Source organism: Glycine soja, chromosome 1 (assembly GCF_004193775.1).
Source record: "Glycine soja cultivar W05 chromosome 1, ASM419377v2, whole genome shotgun sequence".
NCBI lineage: Eukaryota > Viridiplantae > Streptophyta > Magnoliopsida > Fabales > Fabaceae > Glycine > Glycine soja.
Window position 1 is genome coordinate 54,873,069 of NC_041002.1, and position 24,785 is coordinate 54,897,853.

Below are 24,785 nucleotides of genomic sequence, written 5' to 3' on the forward strand. Positions count from 1 at the left end.
AGAGCTCCTAGGTTAATAAATAGGTTATGGTCCAATAACTTCTACTAACAACCAACAATTTCATTGCATGTCCTCCGCGTCACCCAAAACATGAATTTAACACGTAATAATAATTATTGGATGTCTTCAACTTCTATACACTGAACATAAATGCTCTCTACATGTACAAGGTTGTATTTTGGTACTTATTGTAAGAACCTAGAACTCAGCAATTGAAAGATATTTTGAGGGAAGTTTGAATTTAAGTACAAGGATTAGAGTTCTATTATTTGCTAGCGGAAAGTTAAAATTTTTTGGGACCCCATAAGTCCATATCCATGACCGCGTTAGCTAACAAACAAACACCCCTTGGGGTCGTGCATTGTTAATATTCTGCTGACAACACTGGACCGAGCTTGTTAAGGAATCAACATATCGTGTCTGAACTTGAAAACAATGGCCATTTATAAAGTTGCGTATTTGACGTGAGTTGAAGAAGACTTTGGGATGATTAATGCACGACTTTGACTTTTGACAGAAAGCTGAATGCCTTTGGACTTTTGAGAGCGGAATGAATTCATCAATCTAGGAGTGATCAAAGCGGAGTAACAACCCAGGTTTTTACAAAGGTATCACATCATGTGCCTTTCTAGATTCTATATAAACAAAAACAATATCCAATGCTACATCCCGTTAAGACCATTTCTCGTTCCAAAGGTTACACATATTTGTAAAATGCATTGAGAATAATTGCAGCTGTTTCCAAAAGATATAAAACGGAACAACGCTATTCCAGAAACTCACTCCCACGGAAATTAACAATAATATGCCACATTGCTCACTCCTGATTTTACATTCCAAATTGGGGATAAAGTTTGAGCAAAGATTCGATCATAGATTTAAAGGAGAATCGATAAAAATAAATAAATAAACTTCCCCTTTACAAATATTATTAATCTCAAAAGGAACATACAATTTCTACAACACTCTTCTGGTCTTCCCGTTCTGTAACTGCTGGTCATGCACTTTCTCTAGCTTTACAAACAACAAGAAGATACATATCCTTTCCCATGATATTTAACAACTTGAAAATAAATCATGCTATGATGAACGATGGGAAGTTGCTCGAATCACGCACGATTCCAGGCATCAGAAATACGAAATTCAATTGCCAATGACTGCACCAAAATCCTCCGAACGAGTAACAAATACCAAAAATAAGAAAATAAATTAAAGGGTTGAAGAAGAAGAAGAAGAAGAAGACACAAGAGAAAAGAAGAGGGGGTAGTGGAAAGAATTCAATGAATCCTAAAGATTAAAATTCCTATAAAAAATTGTCACGCTGTGGATGTCTCCACAAAAACCTCGTTTAGCACATCATCCTCACCATTTGCCAAGCTAAGCAACTCTGCATCCTTCTCTTCATCACCGGAAAAATCCTTTCTTTCCAATTTGGAATGAGCTGCAATAAATATCAACTTGTGCGCCCTATCTAGTGCTGCTCTGGAATTTCCTTGGCTACACTCCCATCTCCACGAAGACCAATTACATTTGAAGCCACGCGAGGTTGCATGAAGGAAAATCAGCCTAACTGCAACTCTTCCCAAGGACTTAAACTCAGTGAGATAAGTCTCCCACACAAGTCTACTACTTTGTGGATTCACAATCCTTATTTTCCCAGTAACAGGATCTCTTTCCTTCATCTGCACAGCACGAGCATACACAGGATCAAGCCCTTGTGTTCTCCATTTCATTAATTCCATTAACACAATATGAGCCTCATCCCTTGACACAAGCCTTGTTATGAGCTTGTCCACGTCCTTCTCCTGTTCCAGCGTCAAGTAATTAAACGGTGGAAGATACTTGCCACTCGTGTCCCTAACCAAATAAAGCGGGTCAAGAATGTAAGCCGCAGCCCAAGCAGGATGGTAGTTTTTCTTGAACCGTTTCTCAATGACTTTCTCTACTGCTCCTTCTGCAACATGGAATTTGGAGCACCAATCCTTCACTCTTGCCCTTAACTCTCCCCAAAGGGGAAGGCATTGCCCTACAAGAGGCCTCTCTGTCTCAATCTCTTGAACCATCTCCTCCACCAACTTAACCAACGAATGCACCGCCTCCAAATCATTCCAAAACCCCACATCTCGAATCATGTCCCCGACTTCCCTCGCATTCAGGTCTTCAATTGTCGCCATTTTGAAGTTCTCATCCAACAGCACCAACTGCAACGCACGAAACGAACTCAACACATCCTCCATCATTGCATACACAGTGTCAAAAGACTCAAACTCGAGCGAGGGCAATGGCATTCGGAGCAACCGGGCGTGCCCGTACTCCAGCTGTTGGCACTTGTCAAAACTACTCCTCACTTTGGACTTGAAATTGATGAAACTCACGAGCTTGACACAATTCTGTGTAACGGTGCTAAATATTGAGAGCTCCTTGTTGAAGTCCGTGATCAAACTATTGAAGCCTTGATACTGACAAAAAAGGTTAACCATCCAAGGGTTTCGATTCTCCAAGTTTCTCAAGGCCTTGTTCTTAAACTTGTCCGCAACTATACCAACACATTGTTGCACGACATTCCCACAAATGCCGGTTACTGTCTCCCACAAAACCTCTTCTGCATAATTGGAAGGAGCAGAACCTGTAACTAACACTGTCCTTCTGTGCAAACTGGTCCCATTGGGGAGATTCACGCTCATGTTAACCAACTTCTCTTCACAGTACTTCTTCACCTTCCTTTTCCACCCCACCGAGGCTACTTGAAAGAACAAAGCATCTCTGATTCGCGATTCTGAATCTGCTTTAGCTTCTTCGAACTTCGCTTCCAATCTACTTCCAGTGAGCTCTCTGATAGACACTGTTGGCAACCCAACCTGGTTGAGAAACGCTCTGAACTTGGGGTGCTCAAGAGCGGAGAAAGAGACAGAGCCACAAGACTCGTAGACCCAATCAGCGAGATAATCGAAGGCGCTATCGATTTGAGTTTTGGTTAGAGTTGGACCAGGTGAAGTTTTGGGACTCTTTAACTTCTTCACACTGTCCTCCAACATAGCCAAAGCTCCCAAATCGTCCTTTCCACCGGATAACACCAAATGTGGTTGTTGCCGCGGCGGCGCGTACGTGAGCTCCCCGAAGAATCGCGACGGGTCCACCACCGGCGGCGGAGGCGCGTCGTACGACGAAGCGGAATTTCTCTTGCGGTGGTGGTGGTTGTGGTTGGTCGGAGAGGATGGCGGCGAGACGGCCATGGCGGCGGCGGGGGAGGGGGAGACGGAGGAGACTGGTTTGGCAGCGGAATTAAAATTGGGGCAGGTTCCGCGCTTGAGATGCTCAGAAGCGGTGCGTGAAGGATTGGAAGCGGAAAAAACGGCGTCGCATAGGGAGCACCTGAGTTTAACCGCTTTGGGGAGGCCCGTTTCGGTGTTGTGCAGCAACATGGGTTCCAGGTGCGGCCAATACCAAGCTCCTTTGCCCTTTATAGCTTTGGTTCGAACCGTGAGCAACCCTTGGTAGCGCTTGTGAACGGCTTTTGCGGTAACTTCATCTGCTGAAGCAGAGTCAGCAGAGGGTGTGGTACTCGCCATTGCAAGTGAAGTGATGATTTCAAATTGGAATGGAAAGTCTGCTTTTCTTCAATGGTATATTTGATTACATGTTCAAAGGTATCAATCAGGTTATTCGGGAAAAGCAGGTGGCGGCGGTGGCCGGAATTTGAATTTCCGGTGCATTGCCATGGGATTGGGAATAAGCGGCGATCTGTGTGTATTTGTTAGTTATTGAGGAAGAAATGGAATAAGGGTGAAAGGGAGAGGAAAGTTCACGCGCCTTCACTTTGAGACTATCTGCGAGTGTGTGTGTGTGTGTGACAGTGACATACATATATTAGACTACCATTACCATGGCGATGTTACACGAAAGACTGGAGAAGCATGTGTGACAAACTCGGTTGCACTCTCTTTGAATCGTGTTTCACGCTCACCAACAGAGTAATTTAGTAACTACTATTAATTTAAATGTCCATTAAATCATTTTCATAATCAAGCAACCTCTTTACTGTTTATCTGTTGTTTATTTTTAATCAAACCTCTCTTTTATATCTTTTTTATACCAAAAGGGGAGAGAAGTATATTACTTTTTCCTTTAGTTTTTCTCTTTTTAGAAGGGAGAATGAAACCAATAAATGAATTAAAGAGAAATATATTCCCAGAAGACATAATTGAAATTAAGAAGGAACTTAGTGAGTAACAGCGGGAAAAACAAATAGAAGAAATAAAAACTCAAAGCTTAGCCCTTTTTTCTTAATTTTATTTATTTTTATCTCAGACTAAGTTGTAACACGACTTACCAATAATTTGAGTCCTTCTAAAACAAACAATCTAAGGAATTGTTCACAATATAAAAAAATATGATTTTTTATTCTATTTTATGGATCCCGGTGTATATTTTAAAGAGTTGTGATTGTGAATGAAAATTCTTGTTACAAAAGCAATAATCCATTCCATTAATGACGAACAAAGCATTTGTTATATTAAACTTTTTTTTAATTCCTTAACTTATGTAGCTGGTACATAAAATAAAATAAAAATCAAACTATAATCAGGAATCACTACCAAAAAACTATAGTGATGAATGGGCACTAAACATCTAACCTTATGCAGAGAGTCTAAAATTTGACTTAAGCACCAGGTTCTTTTCTTGGAGGATGTTTATTTTTGGTACAAGTTACCTTATGCAGAGAGAGTCTAAAATTATAATACTGTGGAGAATTCGAAGCGTATATATGTGGAATATGTATTTGACAGGAGCTCTTATGTTGTAACTTCAGCAGGAGAAAATAACTTGTGAATATTTTTCTATATCATGCAGCCAGTCACATATTTACATTTTACAACCAGAAATTAGCTAGGAAGGTGTTCACAACCTCGGTTTCCCTTTCCCTTATCAAATCGATTTTACTCTTTGGAGGGACAAGAGCGGTAACATATTAATCTTTTCACCCTAATTAACCGAAATACCAAAAATGGATAAGAAAGGATCATATGTATGTTGATTGACAGGGTGACCAAGAGAGGCCTGGTTAGGGACTAAAATGATTACCACGCGTACGGCAAAGATTGAAAAAGTGATATTCCTAATGATGCCATGAAAAAAAAATTAATATCATTTTTGGTTGATTATATTTCATAGATATTTTTATTCTAATTTTTTATGTTTTTAAAATGTATTATTTTTTTTTATCTTTTTTTAATTTTTTGTTAGAAAATTAGTGTTCTATTAATTTTAAATTTTTAGATGATTTTAACGTTACTTTTGATTCATTTTGTTTCATAATTTTCTCACTTTAATATATTATATTTTGAAATTTTTAATCCGGTCTTTTATATTTTCAAAATATATTATTTTGATTTTTTTTTAATTTTTCATTAGAAATTTAATGTCTATTTAAAGACAATTAAGTTAATATAGTGTCAGCTAAGATCCATCACTATTTTTTTATTTAAAATTAAAATTAAAAACCACTAAGTAAATAAAGAAAAGATGGATCTGAAACCACGACCAATAACAATTTTTCACTCTCATAAAATTATTAGTATTATTCTCTTCTTTCAATTTAATTATTTAATAACGATAATAATTTTATTCATCAATTATTTTTAATCATAGTGGGCAAGCATCCCTTTTTCTTTTGCTGCTTCGCCTCTCGCTGCCGACCCAAAAAGATCGATGTCCCACCCCAGTTTCGTCTCTGCCACAACCTCCCTGTGTAGTAAAACATTTTGGTGGTTTTGGTAAGATATGAGTTGTTTGATCCGTGTAGTGTTGCATTTTTTTACCTCTTTAGATTTAAAAGAGGTTGGGGGAAATGATCATTTTTTTATCTATTATGTTTTGTAATTATTTCACTTTGATACATTAAATATTAAGGGTGTGTTTGGTTTGAATTTCATTTTTTCAAAACTGTTTTCATTTTCAAGAGATTAGAATTCTGAAAACATGTTTGGTTTGACTTCTTGTTTTTTGTTTTCAGGAAATAAAAATACTAAAAATTTATGGTATATTGATTTCTTGTCTTTTTTATATTTTTAGATTTACTTAAAATTACATTCTTTGTCATCGCATTTTCATTTTACCCAATAAGGTTCATGTTTTCAATTGAAAATAATATTTTATTATTTTCAATTTCTGTTTGTTTCCTGTTTTCATTTTCACTGAAAATGTTTTTAAAAATCTAACTAAACAGATTTTCATCACCATTTTCTGTTTTCAGTGAAAATGAAAACAGAAAACAATCAAACCAAACATTCTTTAAAAGTTTCATTTTCATCCTTTATGTTTTCAAAATGTATCATTTTGATATTTTTAAAATTGAAAAGTTAACATAACACTAATAAAACAAAAATAACATTAAAAAAAATGAATTCAAATAAACAATGAGAAACCTCATTTCCGATTTCACTCACTTTATAAAAGTGATTGAAGCAAAAAGCAAGAATGGACCAACAAATTTCTAAATTTTGGAAGTTGAAATTTTGCTGTGAGATTAGAAACAGCTGGCCAGATAAACCACATAATTGCTGACCCCAATAATAATCGGTGACATTCTGGTTTATTGTCCTCATTCCTCTAAGACATGGCCTACATTTAACTGGAAGCTGGTTAGTGAAATGATAAGTCTAATATATTTTTAGTCTTGTTTTTCGTTGGATTTCATTTTTCAAACAGAATTTAAGTAACTCGAGACAACGAGTCCTTTGACCCAGCAAAGTGAGATACCAAACTAGCCCAGCCCAGTAGCTCAGAATGAGTGGGCTTCCGCTGTTTTCTTAAATGAAGCCACCTAGTCTCCTCATTGTAAAAATGAGGATAACAAAACAAAAACAATAAATAAAACGCCCACCGTGGGGCTCGAACCCACGACCACAAGGTTAAGAGCCTTGCGCTCTACCAACTGAGCTAGACGGGCTAATTAGTATAATTTTTCACTTACCACAATATATAGTAAATTAATCACACTAATTGTTTGGTTTTTTTTTTCTCCACAACATTTCTCACTTTTCTTAAAATATTAGTATAGTAATTATTAACTTTCTAAAATATCACAACTAATTTTATATTAGAAATATGGATCCTTAATTTTTAATATAAAAATATTTTTTAGGATATTATAAATATGAATCTTTTTTTAATGTGAATATTTTTTTTGTAATACAGAACTTTTTTACAAGAAAAATAATTTTTCTTCTATGCTGTCAAATGACTCTTCAATTCTCTCTACTTCCATTCTTTCAAAGGAGTCTTCAACTCATTCTTCCAAGCACATATAGCTAGGAGTATCTTATTCCATTCTTATGTTATCTGTAGTTTAATTTCATGTGAAGCTTTTCCTTTGGAAAAAAATATAACTAGAAAATCAGCACTGATAAATATATTAATATTATCCACGTGAGATATCACTATCTATTCGGAACATGCCGAAACAACAGAGTTTGATTATTGGGCAAAAGAAAAATAAATAATGCTCCGCAACTGACTTTATTATTATTTTTTTTTATCACCGAAAATTAGTATAAGCATTGACCTTAAGGGGAAGAAAAGCATACACTAAAATAATAGATTGATGGTCGGTGCGTAACGCTTGTTTTTGTGTCCGGGAAAAGAAAAAGGTTACGTGACACAAATATTAGCGAATAAAAAGAGTGCGGGACCCACACTACACCTGCAATGTAAGAAAGGACAGAGAACTCGATAAATAGGTGCACTCCTTCTAATCCAACATTCTCTTCTTAATCCCACACCATCTAATTAGTTCATTCTCTTCCTTTTCTTTTTCTTTTTATTCGCCGAATCTATTCAATTGCTATAATATTATAAACTCTGATCTGATCGATCAGTCGCGTTGTATGTCTCAACGGAGAAGTTCGCCGGTGGTTGTCGCCCGGAAGAATAAGCCGCCGCATCCGTCGCCGTCGCCCCGTCGTAGGACGAAGAGCAAGTCGAGGCCTATCAAGATCCTGAAGCGCTGTTCGTCGGCGCCTCTACTTTCACGCCGTGATAACGACGATGGTGACGTTGACCTTGACGGTGACGACCATTATTCGAGGACGAGCGGAGGAGGCTCGTTTTTCCGCCCTAAAACCTTTTCGGATGCCTTTCTGTCTTCCCCTTCTCCCTTTTCCTCTCCACGGATTCACACCAAACAGGTTACACTCAACTTTACTATACACTCACTCCTTTTTATTATGAAAATTGAAATGATTATTTTAACCAACGAACGAACACATGCTACTCTGTCTGGTTAGTATATTTATAGCGTGTTTGTGATAGATTCATGGCGAACAATAATCAAATATTTTTTCATGATAAAGATAAAATAATAAATAATTCTTTTAATTTTTTTACCGTACCACCATGATTTTGAGGAATTGAATTGATTCTTATTGTCATCCAAACGCAATACTAGAAGGCTAGAATTTGTCTCATTCGGTTAGTTAATTTGATAGTCTTTTAATTTTTACAAATCCTTTTATACATGCCTAACTTATATGTTTCTTTCATTTGAGGAAATGGAATTTAGAGATGGCCTAAATCCAAAAAGGAGGTTCAGTATAAACTTAACTCACTCTATTTCATGATGCGGTCCCTAATTGGAATGGATCCTCAAGTTATGGCCTAAATTGTTATTGTTTCGTAATGTTTATAATGGAGGGAGAGAGGACTCTTCTGTTTTTTCTTCATTTGTTTCCCGAACTTGCCATTGGTTTATCTTTTATTTTACGGAACAATAAGAATTTGCCTTGAGAGGTGGCGTGAAAATTTAATTCATGAAGATTAAATCATTCATTTTAAAATTTATTCATAATTTAGTCAGACCAAGCAAGTTTAAAATAACTTTCTTTCAAGCGTTTTTCTTTATCTTCCGAAACAAATAATATTTTAGAAAATTAATTACGATGTTTGATTAACACGGGAGGTCTTTTTTGGGGGTAATAAGCATGTAGTGTTTATTTAATAATAATCTAAGTAACACCTCAGGTGCAATTGGTTGAGATTTAAATAATAGAGGCAGTAACGTATTCCTGTTGGTGATATTTTGTATTAGATAATAAAGGGGTACAAGTACGACAAAGAAGCAAAGGTGGTAGTTAATGTGACCGTTGAGGGAAGTCCAGGGCCAGTCCAAACGATGGTTAAACTGGGGTCCAGTGTGGAGGATACTATCAAGCGTGTGGTCGATAAATATACAGAAGAAGGCAGGAGCCCCCAGATCGATGCTAATATGGCTTCTTCATTCCAATTGCATCACTCCTATTTCAGTCTCCATAGTATGTCCATATTTAAATACTACATCTTACTTATCAAACAACATATTCTATATATATTCACACATTAGAGAGCTTCTTAATTAATTGTATAATTGTTTATTTGACTTACGACCTTTGCTTGCAACTGCAAGGTTTGGACAAATCAGAAGTCATTGCGGATGTGGGTAGTAGAAGTTTTTATCTGCGGAAGAATAATGATGCATCATCTACTTTGACTTCTTCATTTCATTGGGGAAGTGCTCCCGAATTAGCCACACATACTTCCACTCCATCCATAGCAAATCCTCCGTTGTTGATCCCATCTTTCATTGCCCGCAGGATTTGCAAAATTGTCAGAAGAGCTCACCGCCTTTGGAAGATTTTGGTTTGCTCTCAGTGAGGACATTCAAAATCCTCCCCCCCCCCAGTCAATTATAGGAAAAAGCAACGATTTTTTTTCTGTTGCTTTTCAACCCTTCATCTCCACATTTTATATTCGATCTACATATATATTTATGGTTTGAAAATATTTTTTACTTCTGTAAATGTTAGAGTGGTAAAAAGAAAAAAAATAAAATACGATTTACAAATATTAAAAGTAAAAATGACTTTATGGAGAAAAAATAGTTATTAATGGCTTACTACTCGTAATTTTTTAAATAAAATATTAATATAAATTAAAGACTTAAAATTTAAAATATCCTCGTGTATTTTTTCTTCTTCGTCTCTACACACTTAATACTCTCACACTCAACACTCAGTCACTTGCAGTCTTATGCTAAATTGCACCATGAAAACTGAGACACGCAATTATCAATACTTTCTTACACTTGTCAATTGTGGTGCGAAATGTTCAACCAAGATGGGAACGACTTCGCCCTGTGAAATAGTGTTGAACTAAATTACTCAACAAGCATTAACTCTCTCTAAAAAAGACGTGATCCAACCACACCTTCCTTTCATTACTGTTATCTTGTTAAGACTTAAGAAAAAAAAAATTAAAACTAAGCAACAGACACTAACCTGGTATATGCGGTCAGATATTTCAATAACCAACTCATCCATCAGTAATCAGTAATCAGTCATTAAAGCCAAAGTAATCTTTTTTATCAGTAAAGGCAAAGTGTTTACGAAACTCATTCTAAGAATAAAAATGTGGGACCGGGGAGCCAATCAAAAGATACTGATAAGTGATAACAATATCACGATTGCTATGGATTCAGATTGGGCTAATAATTGTCAGGGTTTGCTGTGTCGTTCTAGTGCCGGAAATTAAATCGAAGAGTAACGTTTTTTTATTATATTTTTAATACTTTTTAAAAATATTTTTTAAAATACGTATAAAATAAAATTAAATAATTTCACGTTTTAAAGATATAAAAGAATTTAATTATTTATTTGTTTAAATAAATAAAAATTATAAAAACATATATGCTGTAAAAAGATCGGTATCTAAAATCCAAATGAAAGTAAAAATCCAGCAGCTTCCAAGAAATTTCCCTTTGAAGCCCCACCACCTCGAATCTCGAAGGCTTCAATCGTATGATTCGTATAACTTTCCATCCAATTAATTATTTTCAGTTTCTGGTCAAACACTCCATCCTAAGCTGTAAGCTCTAACAAATAACAACCCAACAACAACATTCTCATTGCCATAGCTACTCCATTGCATGCAACAAAGCAAATATCCATCTCTAAGCTACACAAGGGGAAAATAAAATAATACAAAGTCATCAAACTTTGAGTGGGGACCGCCAATGGGTGGAATCGTCTCTACTCCTCGGACACACAAGTTTCCGTTGCCGACCATGGAAACTTGTGACTATGTTCGGCCATCGAAACTTCTACTAAATGTGACTATCGAGAACAGCTTGGGTGCAATACAGGTGCTGTTGTCGCCTGAAGACACCGTCGCCGATTTGGTAAATGCAGCGTTGCTAATTTATGAAAAGGAGAAGAGGAGGCCACTCTTGAAGGACACTGACCCAAAGTGCTACGACCTTCACTATTCCCCCTACACCCTCCAAAGTAATCCATCTCTTCCCTCTCTTCTTTTCACCCTTAAACTTTTGCTTTTACTATATAGTTTCATTTTCTCAAAGTCAACAAATTAGGTATATGTTTGGCTGCAGCAGGATTGGCCATGTGAAAGGAATTAAAATCATATATGATATATAGCAGAATGCAAAATATTGTAAAAAAAAAAAGAACTATATATGATATATAGCACACAAAAAATCATAAGAAAAAAACAAACCCCCAAAATGTGTACTTTGTTTGGTGATATTGACAGCGAGCAACAAAATCAAGAAGAAAAAAAGGTAAAAGTAAATGAAGCAAAAAGGTAAAAGTAAATGAAGCATATATTAACTTTGATTTAGTTTGATTAGAAAAAAAAGTAGCCAAAACAATAATAAAACACATATACAGGATGTTGTTGATGCGTTTTGATTATTGTTTTTAAGTATTAGAGATAGAAAAAACATGAAAAATTCCTTGACGCTAATGATTCTTTATATCATATGTGTAATGCCTTCATTTCTCATGTTTTTATTTTTGTTAATTTTTCTCCTGAGTGATAGTTGTTGAGACGGTGCAGGTTTGAAGCCAAATGAGAAGTTGAAAAACTTGGGTTCAAGGAATTTCTTTCTCCGCTTGAAGCCTCTGGCCTCTTTTTCCTAGGCACCGAGCAATGCATGTGGTAATTGATTTTGCACTTCATTTGGATTTGAAGACGTCGACGGTGTTCCCCGATGCTGTCCTGCTACTTTGTGATGAACAAAAGTTCTTCGCTATTTGAATGTACATTTTCCAATGATTTTGATTGCCTTTTTTGTATACTCATTTATTGGAAACATACATGTATTGTATGCACTAAGCTAAATCATAGCCAATGTTTGCTAATCAAGGAACTGCGCACGAAACTAAACCCTCAAATAACTTTTCGCAGTTTTCTGAGTTATTTTTCACGGTCATATATGTTTAATTTGGAATGAAAACAAATTGAAGACAATGGAGAGACGAAAAATAATACTAGTAAGTAACAATCATCAATCATCATCCTTCTAGTGTTTGGTAGCTAGAAAAATGCTATAAACATATTTTCTATATACTGTTTGTAACATTTTTTTATATTAACTTAAATTTATTAAAAATTATAAATTTTAATGAATCTTACTTTTTAATTAACGAATGTTATTTATATTTTTATGGTTTTTAATAAATTATAACAAATAATAAAAAAACTGTGTTAGAAACAATTTTTTTTGATAAAATTATTAACATTCTTCTTAATAGCTTTATAATAAGAGAGGGAAATTTTACAATTTGAAGAGTGTCATGTAAACTAAAATCCTTAATCTCATTAGTCCGTGCTGTTAATTCTATAATGGACTATAACGATAGAAAGTTGAAAATACTAGGAATAATAATAATAATAATAATAATAATAATAATAATAATAATAATAATAATAATAATAATAATAATAATAATAATAATAATAATAATAATAATAATAAAAAATTATTTTGGGCACATATATCAACGATTAGAATGACAAAAATATATCATGAATAAATCAAATAAATATTATTTAAATTTTCTTTTTATTAAAATTTTCAAATAAATAAGAAATTTTTTAATGGAAATTATACATCTGCATTTCTTTCTATTAAATTCCTTATGTAACAAAATAACTGTTAAAATTAATCCAATTTTTATTACTTTTTGTTTGAAAAAAAAAAGTAAAAAAATAACTCTAAATATTAACAAATTTAAAATTTAAAAAAGGATAAAATAGAAAGAAAAAAAGATGCACATAAATGAAATAATTAAAAAGTCAATGAATAAAAAAAATATTAATTAGGCTGGAAAAAAGGGTGGGTGTCTGTGGTTGTTCCAGTTAGTGGTATTGCGTGAAGAGCGTGCGTGGCCTAGAAACTAGAAATCTAGAGCACGTGCTGGGGACAGGCTTCAGCTCAAGCTAACGTGCGCACCAACCAGGTTGGAAGGAAGAGGAGGAAGGAGAGAGACAATGGCTGATCTATTTGCATGGCTTATCTCCTTCTTCCTCCTCATTGCCTTACTTGTCCTCGTTATGTACCAGGTTCGTTCGTTTCTCTTATTATTATCATTATTCTTACTAAATATATTTATTGAATTAAATGTTACAACATGTGATATATAATTATGTTATAGTGAATTTGTTGCGTTTGGTCGTTGTTTCAATTATCGTCTAACATGTGATTTATTGCAGCTAATGTGCCTGGCAGACCTAGAATTTGATTATATAAATCCTTATGACTCTTCAGCTCGAATAAATATGGTGGTTTTGCCAGAATATATTACGCAAGCTGTCCTGTGCTGCTTCTACCTTCTTACCGGGCATTGGATTATGGCACTCTTCTGTCTTCCTTATCTTTCTCTCAATCTCCGATTGTAAGTATGTGTGTGTGTGTGTGTTTGTGTGTGTGTTTATATCAATTCTACAAATATTTTTGGCCAGTGTGTTGTTTCTCAATGATACAGAGTCTTGGCAAAAAAGTCATTTGGTTTGTTGATTGTGCATGCGTCAGTTCAATTTGATATCAGTAACCTATATTTTGCTTTTTTGCTTTCATGGAGGCTACATTTCTTACATTGATTACTAGAACTAGATATTCTGTTTTCAGAAAACCTCTTTAAGGGGAAATATGTACTTTTGTACTGTAGTTTGGGTGAGAGAGCAAAGTGTGAATTTGAACTCTGAGTCTTTGCATTATTCTCATTTTAGTTTGAGTCTAGGAATGTTTAGAGAGCTGAAACAAACCAATGTAACCATTCTTTTTTTTTTTTTCATTTTGCCTTATTGAATTTTTTGTTTGGTTTTTCTGTTCAGTTTTTCTTTTATTTGGCTTAATTTGTCATGGTTTGATTTACACCATATATAAGTTTGGTCAGCTGTATGGAGCTTCATTTTCATAGTTTCGTATATATGGTTTGGTTAACTGTATGGAGCTGCTGGTCAAACCAAACTATATATATATACTTGCACTTATTATACACATGCAATCCTTGTGTTTTTTTTTTTCACTAGCTGAAACCTTGGAAATTTTGGGATTACTTTCGCATAAACACTATCAAATAACTTTATTTTTTTGTTTAGATTCCTCACTGCTACCCTATTATAGCCAATCGGGTCTGTCAACGGTTGTCCATTGCAGGGTAAATGATTGCTTACTTGTTACTAGTTAGAGGATTGAAGGAGATGAAACAAATAACTTTATTTTTTTGTTTATATTCCTCACTGCTACCCTATTATAGCCAATCGGGTCTGTCAACGGTTGTCCATTGCAGGGTACATGGTTGCTTACTTGTTACTGGTTAGAGGATTGAAGGAGATGAAACAATAATGCTTGATATTTTAATATACTCGAATGTGCTTAATATGGTCATGCACATGCTAATTGCATATTTTGTTTCTTTGATCAGGTATAGGCAAGGAAGGCATTTGGTTGATGTTACTGAGATATTCAACCTGCTCTCTTGGGAAAAGAAGCAACGGCTCGTCAAACTCTTCTATCTTGTTTTCACCCTTTTCCTCTCTGTATTTTGGTATGGTCATTTTGAAAAGGCTTAATTGTCTGTCAATTTTATGGATTTCATTATAATGGATGTTTTTATTCGTAAATGTTCATCTTTCTGCAGGATGATTTACACATCATTGGATTAGTAACTGCAGTGCTTGCTTGTATTATGGAGTGCTGCAAACTCCCAGATGTGTGTGGTAGGGAACAGTTAATTACTTGTCATATTGCTATCCTGATTAACGTGTACTTTAGGGGTAAGTTGCTGGCTTGTTTTGATTGTTGATACTTATAAAAGGTGGTACGGAATAATTTTATTCTTTGCATTTTTTAGGGGGGGAAATTCAAGGGAGAGATTGTCTTTTGAAGGAAGATTGAATCAGCATCCACAGGTGTTGCAATACATGTTCATTCTTAGAATCAGGACAGAAGTAGGATTGTGTTTTTTCCCTATCTACTACATATTATTGTTTCCTCTCTCAATTTCCATCCTCATTGTACATTTGTATATCTCAAATGGTGATTGGTTCTGTTCTGCATCATGCATTTTTGGTTTAATCCGTTTGTCTCTTTAGGTCTCAAAACATGATTGAACCTGCTGGAATAGAGCTATGTTGGGTTACGGGAATGTTGTGTACAAGAGTGTGCTGCTGGGGTTAGCAATATCATTGAACAAATAGACTGATGCAGGCAGCATACATTTTCACTTTTCATGTATGATTGCTACAAACCAGCAATGTCTCAAATTGAAATGGTACCCACACTCCTGGTGAGGCAAATTGGTATTGTGTTTCAATTTGTTAACTTTAATCTGTACACAGCTTACAAATCTAAAAGACATTGGTTTAACATTGATTAGTGTGCCTCTAGTGTCTTCTAGATATTGCTTTAAAGTATATATTATATTGCATATGAAATTTTCTTTCAAATACAATGAAGAAAACAATGAAAATATGAGAAATTAGAGTAAACAAACATTATTCCTGTTCTAATTATATTGAGAATTTAAATATCATTGAATTTATAAGTTTTGTTTCTTGTCTTTAAATCTAAATTATTGGAGAAAACATTAATTTTTCATTTTTTTTTATTTAATTTTCTCTCTGCCGCTAATAAAATAGAAGAAAATTAAACAAAGCTACAAATATGTGAAAAAGAAACATGAAGAATAATGCAAATGAAGAAACATGATTTTATTTTTTGATGCAATCAATTCACTTCCTATCAGAGAAGTAGGAAGTGAAAGGAAGCTCTACTTTTTTGTTTTTTGCTCTATGGTATCGCAAAGAAGCTAAATTACTCTGATAGATAAATGGCATGTCATCGATGTATACGATCTTTTTACTTCGTTATCCTTGCTATTGAAAACGGACAACCGAAAACCTCACTCGAAATGTCGAAATACATGGACTGGAACAAAGCTATACATAAAGTCCAAGCCCAATAAAAATTCGGGAGTCTCCAAAATTGCAAGTCCAGGTCCAGTACCCGACGGAAACAACTAAAAAGGGACGCAGAAATATTTTTAGGGTTAAGTTAATGTTTGTCCAACTTTTTTTAACTTAAAATTTGCTTTAAAATTAAAGTTTAAAAAATAGTTTTAAAAATAAATAAAAATTATTTAAAGTTCCTTTTGAATTGAAAACCATTTGAAAAAAAATTAAAAAATTAAAAATTATCGAAAACTAGTTGCCTCACTCAATAGAAAAATATATTTATAAAAAATACTATAAAAAAATTATATCTACGGCGAATTTTAGTTAAATGAAAATATAAAAATATTTATATTGATAGTGCATGGAAATTAAAATTTTAAAATAAAATAGAAACAATTTAAATAAATACAAACTATATTATGTAAACCATGCTTTTGTATTTAAGACAAAAATCTCCATATTCAACCAATTTTTATTTCAACTTTTTAAAATTGAATAATGTAAAAAAGGATAATTCTATCACATGCTCATCTAAACTAGTTCCTGAAGAGAAAAAATATTGTGACGTTAGATCATAAGTACTTTATTTTAAATAATTAAAATAAATAAATAAATAAGTTATTTTGATTTCTTAATGCGCGTATATCTCATCAAAAACTAAAAGTAGTTAGAAAGATGTTGATACTTAACAATGGTTTATTTCTTAAAAGGACTACGCATGATTTAGTTCGTATTTATCTGAAACATTAATCACAACATTAATTAATAATGGTAAACATTAAAGTATGAAAAGGCTAACTTTTTCATCTTTCGAAAGAAAAAAAAATGCAAATATTCTTCTGAGAATGTTCCTTTTAAAAACCCTTAACTGCCGTACTTATTTGTTACTTATTAGTACCCTTTACCTTTGGAATTGGAAGATTAAAAAAGTAATTAAAAAAAGATTCGAAGCCTCCAAGGCACCAACAATTCCATCCACATAATATATCAAAGAAGATGCTTAGCATTGGCATCTGTAGATTCTTTCACAATTTTTTTAGCATTAAAACCATAACTTAAATATATTTTTAAGGTTTCTGAAAATATGACACTTTTGTTTATAGTTTTTATAAAGAATTTATTTATTTTTTAGCCTTCTACTGTTGCAATCTCTCATTCGAAAATGCACTGGATTTCGAGCTTAAGTGGGCAGGCACATAGCGGTTCAAGATTCTTTAGAGAAGCAGCCAACAATCATCTTTTATGCAAACAATTAAAAATAACATTGAAATCAAAGACAAGCCAGAAGGACACTTGGATTGTAACGTTTTAAGGTACAAAACGTTGTTCGATGGATTGCTGAAAAGGTGAGAGCCTAATTTATTTGTGCAACTTGCTAAGTTGTGATTATCGTTAATGAGATATGCGAAGGAAAACGACATCTGTTCCAAATAAAACGCTGACATATATCGTTTTCTTCTCCTTTATAAATCTTAATTCCTTGCCTTCGTATCATTGTTCATACTCGAGAGTTATGCTTTTCTGGAAATTAAATTATGGAACTACACACTTGTCTTCAAAAGGGTCAAAGACGGCTAACTTGCCCCTTAAGAAAATGAATATATATATATATATATATATATATATATGAACAATGATCAAAGTTTGGTTACAGAGATAACAAGTTGTGTACAGTATATTAATATTATAAGTTTTATAAATCAGCATGGTCGACCAATTATAAATATTTAAATTTTTTGAAGATGCCAATTATAATGATTTTATTATAAATAGTATATATTTTTTCCCGACAAGATTGTAACTAGTATATCTTCTTAACTCCATAAACACTTATCTCTAATGAAGCAATATCCGAATCCGATTATATGGCAGATTTGTTAGCATCACAAAATATTCTCAATCATAATACCGATGAATATATATATATATATATATATATATATATATATATATATATATATATATATATTTCTTGATTTTTTTTCTATTTTATGATAATCCAACTATAAATAAGCAGGTGTTCCTCTCTCTTCTTTTTCTTCTTCTTCTTCTTTTTTTTTTTTTTGAAAAAATAAACAATGTGTAGTACATCCATCAATTAGAGGCTTCAAGTAGGCCTGGCAGGCTCTAGAACATCTTCTTTGTTTATTTCCTTTTTTGGATGCAAGTTGAATATATTCAAAGGTGCCGGATTATACGAATGCCATATATGCATGATAAATTGATAATGTTTTTTTTTCTGCTCTAACTCCCAGCTTTATGCAGGGTATGCTTAGGATGCGTGATTGCTAGAAAGGACAATTTTGGGGGTTTGTTGTGTTGTAATTTTTTTTTATATTTTGACTATTTTTTTATGGCTATTTTAAGGTCTTTAGGAATGTTTTCTTAGGTAACTATATATAGTTTATTCATTAATTTTAATTTACTTTTTTTATTAGAAAGGAGAATCTCCACTTGAAATTAAAAAAAAAAGAGTTAATTTGAATCAATTAAAGAAAATAATCAACGAGTTAAACAACCCTTTAACTTAATTTGTTTTAAGTTGTTGGTAAGTTATTAGGTAGTCTTATGATCTTATTATGTTTCATTGTTTGTTATTTGTTACAGTTTTTAATTCTTCAATCGTTGTAGTTATTTATAAGCTTATTGTTCTAAAATAAGAAATAGAATTTCCCTCTTTATTTATTACTCTCTGTTGAAATATTATTTGAAGAATATTTATAATTAAACTTATTGGACTTTTCAGCTTTGTCATACCCTGCGTGAAGGGAGGAGATTTTATGGCTAAGCTGGGTGCTAAATGAAGATGCCAACTTTACTGTCACTTATTGCTTGCTGAATCTGTTAGCGGATGAGATGGGAACTTGCTTCCCTCGTGGTGTTTAGTTTTTTCATTGTTTTAGTCTCTCTTTTCTGTCTTTAGCTTTTTATGTTTTTTGTTATCTCTTGTAAAAAAAACAAAAAGTCCTTAGTTTATAACAATAACATTATCTAGTTAAAGTTGAATTAAGCCTAATTCAACTCAGTCTGTGTCACTTATACTTCAATCAAACATTGTGAATTGTGCTATACCTCTTTATATAAAAGATAATACGAGTCATTGCAAATTAAGAAAATCTATGTCATATATATATATATATATATATATATATGTCTTTGCCACTAATTCACCGTTGAGATGACGCATCAATTGTTTGGTTTTTTTGGTTGGATATATGTCTTATATATTAATCGACCGATAGTGAATAAGAGTTAACAAGACAATTCGTTAAAAAAAAAGAGTCAAAAGACAATAATCAATTAAATATTCTCATAACCTTTTAAGTTATAATAGTTCAGTTTATCAATTTGATGTTGATGTAATATCAGTTTTGTGAATAAATAGTAAATATATTAACAAACGTAAAGAGTTTTAACATTATCATTCCTAAATCATTATTCTCATAACCTCTTTTTTTTTTTTAAGACAAAAAAAAAGAGGAAGTGAAAGAGAGAATGCATGTGAAAATTATAGAGGAAGCACAAACAAGACAAGCTCACTTTCAATTAGCGGCAACAGCCGCGGCACTTTGCCACCACGTACACGTTATACTTGATGACCTCCTTTTCCACATGCTTTCATTTTGACTAACCGCTCACAGACCACTTGTCCCTCATGCACTCCCATTACTGTGATATGGACTATGCACCATCACCCACCCGAGGAACTTAATATATTTTGTTGTTAGACCGGAATCTTCAAATACACCCAACTTAGTGGATAGGTAAAACTTTTTCCGGATTTGTGTGTGTGTTTTTTTTCTTAATTGTTCGAATAATCAGAAAAAAAAAGACTCCGGTTAATTCGAAGTTCGGTTGAGATATAAGTAAAATATGATCATTAATTATTTTTATCAACGATCGAACTCAAGTACTACTTAAATAATTTAATCCTAACTTCAACATATTAATCATTTGTGTACTATCATTTGGTTAGATTTGTGTCTTTAAATAGTTATATTTCTTCCTAAAAATTGTCTTGTATGTTAATTGTTATGAACAGCTCACAGTTATAAGGTGAATATCTACTGCTCTAAATTTGTTTAGTTTTCAACCAACCTTTTTATTCTCAATTTTGTCAGTTTTCAGTAAAGCTTTCCATTCTCAGTTGAACATCAGTGTTTGTGTGTGTTTGTATGAATTACTTTCTATTTTGTTGCTCAAGTCTTTTTAACAGCCAGATTTTAATTAGCAAAAGATTAGACACCTTGCTGTATAATTGTTGTTGTAGATTGGTGAACCATTATGATCTCATCAAGAATTAGGTAATGAAGACTTAAAAATCGGTGGTTTTCTTCTCAGTCTAACTCAGATCAACGGTTGGGTATCATATGCCTTTTGGTCTCCCAATCACATTATCTGGCATTTGATGTTCCAACCCCTCGCGTCTTTATCAACACATAACTCATGTTAATTCCACGTGATCGGGTGTGTCTCTATCAACCTGATGTGTCAAGTTTTTTTAAAATTTTAATATAAACCGTTGCATGATGAGAGTAAGCTTTGTTTGTCTTTTAAGTTAATCAGTCTTGAAGATTAAACACCCAATTCTTCCCACTTTGCAATTGTAAGCCGTAAGCCCCACCTGCCCCACCATAATAATCTAGATGAATTCTTTTTAAAGCAATCAAGATGAATTTAACCAGCGCGTTTGTGTAAACAAAAAATTGCACCACCGCCCCCATTTTATTTTATTTGATAGTTTTCGAATTAGAATATTTCGGTTTCGACTTATTTGTCACATTTTTATTACCCTTATTTACCTATTACAATAAATAAGGATATTTTGATTAAATTAAAAACAATTATTTTCTGTACCTATTAGCTTCAACAACAAATAAACGATGCCAGGAGTTTATGATTTGCTGCTATCTTCATAAACCATCAGAAGAACAGATCGATAAATCAATATAAAGATCTTTCGATTGGCCAACTTTTATGGACCAGCGACGTCTAACATTAAGTAATGCATACGGTCATGTAAGCTTTGCAATCAGCCTTCTTAAACAATCAAAACATCAAAGAACAGATCCAAGTGATAAATCAATATAACGATCTTTCGATTAGGCCACAACTATTATGGACCAGTGATATCTAGCAGTGGCAAAACGTGGAGCCCAGAAAAGAGTTGAAACGCGAGAAAAAGGGAGAGTTGAAATAAAAAATTGATATTGATAAACATGGGAGAAAGTGGATATGTACACATGAGCTAAGTGCTAAACGAACAATGAACCCAATTTGTTCTGTCTTTACCTAAACACTTGTGCCTCTGCCAACAAGAATCCAATTCCATACTATTTAATCTCACAACCTTCCCACCGACGTGAACATCTTTCTGCAATAACCAAAATCTGTTCCGATTCAAAGGAGCATTTAAAATGATGGGGCACCCCAATCTGCTACAGCTGTGCATCTAACTATCCGTTTTCCACCTACCCAACCCAACCCAACCAACTAGAACAACAACTATCACCAAATTCCACCTTTAAACTTTTTATGTACACAAAGCCCAAATCTGAAGCAAAGAATATTATGCTACACATGTTGCATACATAGAACAAACTCACTCCTAAATTCTTGTGCTCTACCCTCTGATTTAAGAACAGGATTTGATTAGTCCCAAATGGTACAGATTCCTTCTCACAAGGCTCCCAATGGACAACAACACTGCCCCACCCATTCCAACCGCTTGATCCTCTCTCTCTGCCTCCTGATGATTTATCAATGGCAACTCCTTCACCTCTAAATTGCTTAACCCAATTTTCTGCCTAACAGATTCGATAATTTTGGAATCAGCTGGATTTCCAATCGCATCCGTTACATAGAATATATTTTTAGCCATATTCCCTATGGTAGATATCTCAGCCCTGGTCACATTGAGCCCATTCTCTCGGAATGTTCTCACCACTTCTGCTAGAAGCCCCTGCCTGTCTTCTGTGCATAACTCTAATCGAACACCCTGTAATCAAATCGAATAATTTAACAATTAACTCATTTTCGCCACTTGATATCATAAGGAGTAACGATTTAACAAATACCACGAGTGAGATGAAGGAAGCCTATACCTCAGATGCCCTTCTCTCTACAGCAGCTTTTAAGCATTGAATTACACGTTGACGTTCTGGTTCTGAACTAATTGGAGTCCCATCCTTGTGTCTTATATAAAATTCCTGAAATGAAGATTTAAACAACATTAAGTAAGATCATAAACAAAGCAACTAAGCAAAAAGGAAAATAACTACATTGGATGAAAGGAAGTTGAATAATTACCAAGTAAGCTCGGTCACCATCAGTGTTAATAGTTGCATGGAATACAACATATTCCATGTCTGTCAAATTGCATACAATGTCAAATAATAGCTTGGTTCGATCTTTGCACTGAACATTCACGACTGAATAACCCCTTCCTTCCCAATTCTGGACTGTCACCGATGCGTTATCGGAAGTCAATTTAAGAATAGGAGCCCTTTCATAATCACGGTCAACAAACATCAACTGATGTAGCCTTCTTTCAGTGTGCATCACGGCCATAGAGAAAGAAATTTTTGCACTTCTAATGTCATTGTCTCCCTTCAAAACATTTCTTAAGCGCAATTCAATCTTATTAATTTTCTGAGAGTCCTCAATAGCAGACCCAGAACTAGAATCTTTTACATAGATTAAGGAGGCAATACGGCCATTGTGTGTCCAAACCTTAGACTCAACCACATCACATTGAAGATCAGCCAGTACAGCAAACACTTCCGATAAAAGACCAACTCGGTCAGTTCCTGTTAATTCCAACGCAGTGAGACCGTTAGAGAGGTTGGTTCTTCCATAGTGAATGTTCCCAAGTGACTGTCATGGGAAAATTCAGAGTTAGATAAACAAGAAAGACAAGATATAAAAATAAAAATAAAATAAATTCTAACAGGTAACATTGTAATTAAATTAGAACTTGTAAGACCACAATAAAATACCTGTTCAATATATTTTAAAACACTCTCGTCGATTATCTTGTTTCCATTTTGATCGGTGACATGAAAAACTGTCCATTGAAAAGCCAAAGGTTAGAAGTGCTTGGGGCATTACCCATATTTAGCATAAGAAACCATAACTAAACCAATTATTAAAATGGGAAATGACAATTTTATCTTACCATCCATGAACCACTTGCCATCAGCAGAAATATACGCTTTCTTAATTGAAAGGTTCAGGTCAGCTAGCACTTCTACAGCATCCAATAGAATACCATGCCTTCTGGCGCTGTCAACCTGTGCAATTCATGGAAGCAGAGACCATTGTTATTTTTAACTATTATTTTTTTTCTAAACATATATGGAACAAAATGTTCCCATATGGGCAAGATTTCGTGGCAGGTTACCTTGACTAGCGTAGCTGAGGAGAAAACGGAATTGTCAATGACAACCCTGTTTCATAGAAAAAGGTCAAAGTTAGCAAAATTGCCTTGTCTCCCAATTTCTCTTCCAAACATCAAAGTATAAAGAACACACTAATGGGAACACAGACTTTTCAGAAGAGGAGGAAGCTGGACGCAATAAGAAAAGAAAAGTCAAAAAAATGGTTAAAATATTGTCAGCGGACAAATCAAATTCAAAAGTCGGCGTGACTTAGGGATAAAAAAAAACGTAATTATTCTCTGAAAAGTATTCACGTTTTGAAACTGAATTATTGCAACCAGATAGAATGCAAGGAGGAACAAAGCCAGTGGTCAGAGACACGAAACGTTCTTGTCTGCAAAAAAGGGATTTCGCTGGGACAAAAACCAACATAAACAATAGCAACTGTTTTAAGATTAACAGGCTAGGGGTTTACCACCATTCGGGGGGAATAGATTAAAGAGTAAATAAAATTGGCAGGAAATCAAATAGCGTGTCCATAAGACGATGCAAAAACAAAAGAATATGAGAGATTTGCATAAAATCAGCGGCGAAATTTATAGATCGGTCCAAAATATACAGGGTTAGAAGCTATATGTTCCAAGTAATAGAAACGGAAGAGACTAGAGAGGCGAGAGGAAAAAATAGTAGCATAAAACACGGTAAGACAAGAAGAGAGGGAGGATAGTTAAAGAACCTGGGAGTGTTCATCCGAATTATGAGCTTTTCGTATTCGTCCGTACACGCAGGCCACTCCATTTTTATTTGGCAGTGCTTCGAAAGGAGAAGAAAGAATGGTGTATTGAGAATCAAGCTCTGTTTTGCAGGAGAAACGGTAGGCGGTTATAACAAGAGTGTTCCCTTAACACGTTATCCGAAGAAGAAGAAGAAGAAGAAGAAGAAGAAGAAGCCCTTGGCTGTGTCTCTTTCTTTCAATACGCGGTTTCCCCTAAGCTTAAGGCCAAAAGCACAAAGCAGGCCTTGTTCTTGTTCTTACTATTTGCTTGTCTCCGTCCGTGTTTAAAAACTACGAGTAGTAACACCGCTATATATATTTAAAGATATTTTCTACTCACG

At 34.1% G+C, this 24,785-nt stretch overlaps 5 protein-coding genes and 1 non-coding gene across 8 annotated transcripts; 3 read left to right on the forward strand and 3 right to left on the reverse strand.

Annotated features, from left to right (window-relative positions):
- Positions 1-794: 794 nt before the first annotated feature.
- Positions 795-3,953, reverse strand: LOC114424021. The gene has a single exon (XM_028390897.1). It carries the CDS (start codon positions 3,567-3,569, stop codon positions 1,317-1,319), a length of 2,253 nt encoding a protein of 750 aa, XP_028246698.1. The 5' UTR covers positions 3,570-3,953; the 3' UTR covers positions 795-1,316.
- A 2,923-nt stretch (positions 3,954-6,876) lies between these two features.
- On the reverse strand, positions 6,877-6,949 carry TRNAK-CUU. Its single transcript has one exon. It is a non-coding gene; the product is annotated as a tRNA-Lys (tRNA).
- Positions 6,950-7,715: 766 nt separating this feature from the next.
- On the forward strand, positions 7,716-9,827 carry LOC114424028 (uncharacterized protein At4g22758-like). Its single transcript, XM_028390901.1, has 3 exons — positions 7,716-8,186; positions 9,086-9,308; positions 9,440-9,827. The coding sequence occupies exons 1-3, from the start codon at positions 7,887-7,889 to the stop codon at positions 9,685-9,687; spliced, it is 771 nt and encodes a 256-aa protein (XP_028246702.1). The 5' UTR covers positions 7,716-7,886; the 3' UTR covers positions 9,688-9,827.
- A 942-nt stretch (positions 9,828-10,769) lies between these two features.
- On the forward strand, positions 10,770-12,195 carry LOC114424035. Its single transcript, XM_028390904.1, has 2 exons — positions 10,770-11,315; positions 11,887-12,195. Exons 1-2 carry the CDS (start codon positions 11,045-11,047, stop codon positions 11,967-11,969), a joined length of 354 nt encoding a protein of 117 aa, XP_028246705.1. The 5' UTR covers positions 10,770-11,044; the 3' UTR covers positions 11,970-12,195.
- A 990-nt stretch (positions 12,196-13,185) lies between these two features.
- Positions 13,186-15,712, forward strand: LOC114424041 (protein cornichon homolog 4-like). Of its 3 annotated transcripts, none has more exons than XM_028390916.1 (6): positions 13,186-13,395; positions 13,546-13,727; positions 14,760-14,882; positions 14,976-15,111; positions 15,189-15,285; positions 15,430-15,712. In XM_028390916.1, the coding sequence occupies exons 1-4, from the start codon at positions 13,324-13,326 to the stop codon at positions 14,998-15,000; spliced, it is 402 nt and encodes a 133-aa protein (XP_028246717.1). In that variant the 5' UTR covers positions 13,186-13,323; the 3' UTR covers positions 15,001-15,111; positions 15,189-15,285; positions 15,430-15,712. The 3 variants fall into 3 exon arrangements, with proteins under 3 accessions (XP_028246717.1, XP_028246723.1, XP_028246713.1); XM_028390922.1 differs by having other exon boundaries at positions 15,189-15,246; XM_028390912.1 differs by having other exon boundaries at positions 15,189-15,712.
- Positions 15,713-21,475: 5,763 nt separating this feature from the next.
- Positions 21,476-24,785, reverse strand: LOC114424061 (ACT domain-containing protein ACR8-like). The gene is made up of 7 exons (XM_028390932.1): positions 24,406-24,785; positions 23,693-23,738; positions 23,468-23,582; positions 23,289-23,356; positions 22,600-23,166; positions 22,395-22,499; positions 21,476-22,288 (listed from the first exon to the last, which is right to left on the reverse strand). The coding sequence occupies exons 1-7, from the start codon at positions 24,465-24,467 to the stop codon at positions 21,926-21,928; spliced, it is 1,326 nt and encodes a 441-aa protein (XP_028246733.1). The 5' UTR covers positions 24,468-24,785; the 3' UTR covers positions 21,476-21,925.

Excerpts from the sequence above, each read along its gene's own strand:
- LOC114424021 (XM_028390897.1), bottom strand. The coding sequence starts at position 3,569 with ATGGCGAGTACCACACCCTCTGCTGACTCTGCTTCAGCAGATGAAGTT.
- LOC114424028 (XM_028390901.1), top strand. The coding sequence starts at position 7,887 with ATGTCTCAACGGAGAAGTTCGCCGGTGGTTGTCGCCCGGAAGAATAAG. Across the intron at positions 8,187-9,085 it reads CACGGATTCACACCAAACAG|ATAATAAAGGGGTACAAGTA; the intron begins GTTACACTCAAC and ends ATTTTGTATTAG. Across the intron at positions 9,309-9,439 it reads CTCCTATTTCAGTCTCCATA|GTTTGGACAAATCAGAAGTC; the intron begins GTATGTCCATAT and ends TGCAACTGCAAG.
- LOC114424035 (XM_028390904.1), top strand. The coding sequence starts at position 11,045 with ATGGGTGGAATCGTCTCTACTCCTCGGACACACAAGTTTCCGTTGCCG. Across the intron at positions 11,316-11,886 it reads TTCCCCCTACACCCTCCAAA|GTTTGAAGCCAAATGAGAAG; the intron begins GTAATCCATCTC and ends GAGACGGTGCAG.
- LOC114424041 (XM_028390912.1), top strand. The coding sequence starts at position 13,324 with ATGGCTGATCTATTTGCATGGCTTATCTCCTTCTTCCTCCTCATTGCC. Across the intron at positions 13,728-14,759 it reads CTTTCTCTCAATCTCCGATT|GTATAGGCAAGGAAGGCATT; the intron begins GTAAGTATGTGT and ends TTCTTTGATCAG. Across the intron at positions 14,883-14,975 it reads CTTTTCCTCTCTGTATTTTG|GATGATTTACACATCATTGG; the intron begins GTATGGTCATTT and ends ATCTTTCTGCAG.
- LOC114424061 (XM_028390932.1), bottom strand. The coding sequence starts at position 24,467 with ATGGAGTGGCCTGCGTGTACGGACGAATACGAAAAGCTCATAATTCGG. Across the intron at positions 23,739-24,405 it reads ATTCGGATGAACACTCCCAG|GGTTGTCATTGACAATTCCG; the intron begins GTTCTTTAACTA and ends TCTATGAAACAG. Across the intron at positions 22,289-22,394 it reads TAGAGAGAAGGGCATCTGAG|GGTGTTCGATTAGAGTTATG; the intron begins GTATAGGCTTCC and ends ATTTGATTACAG.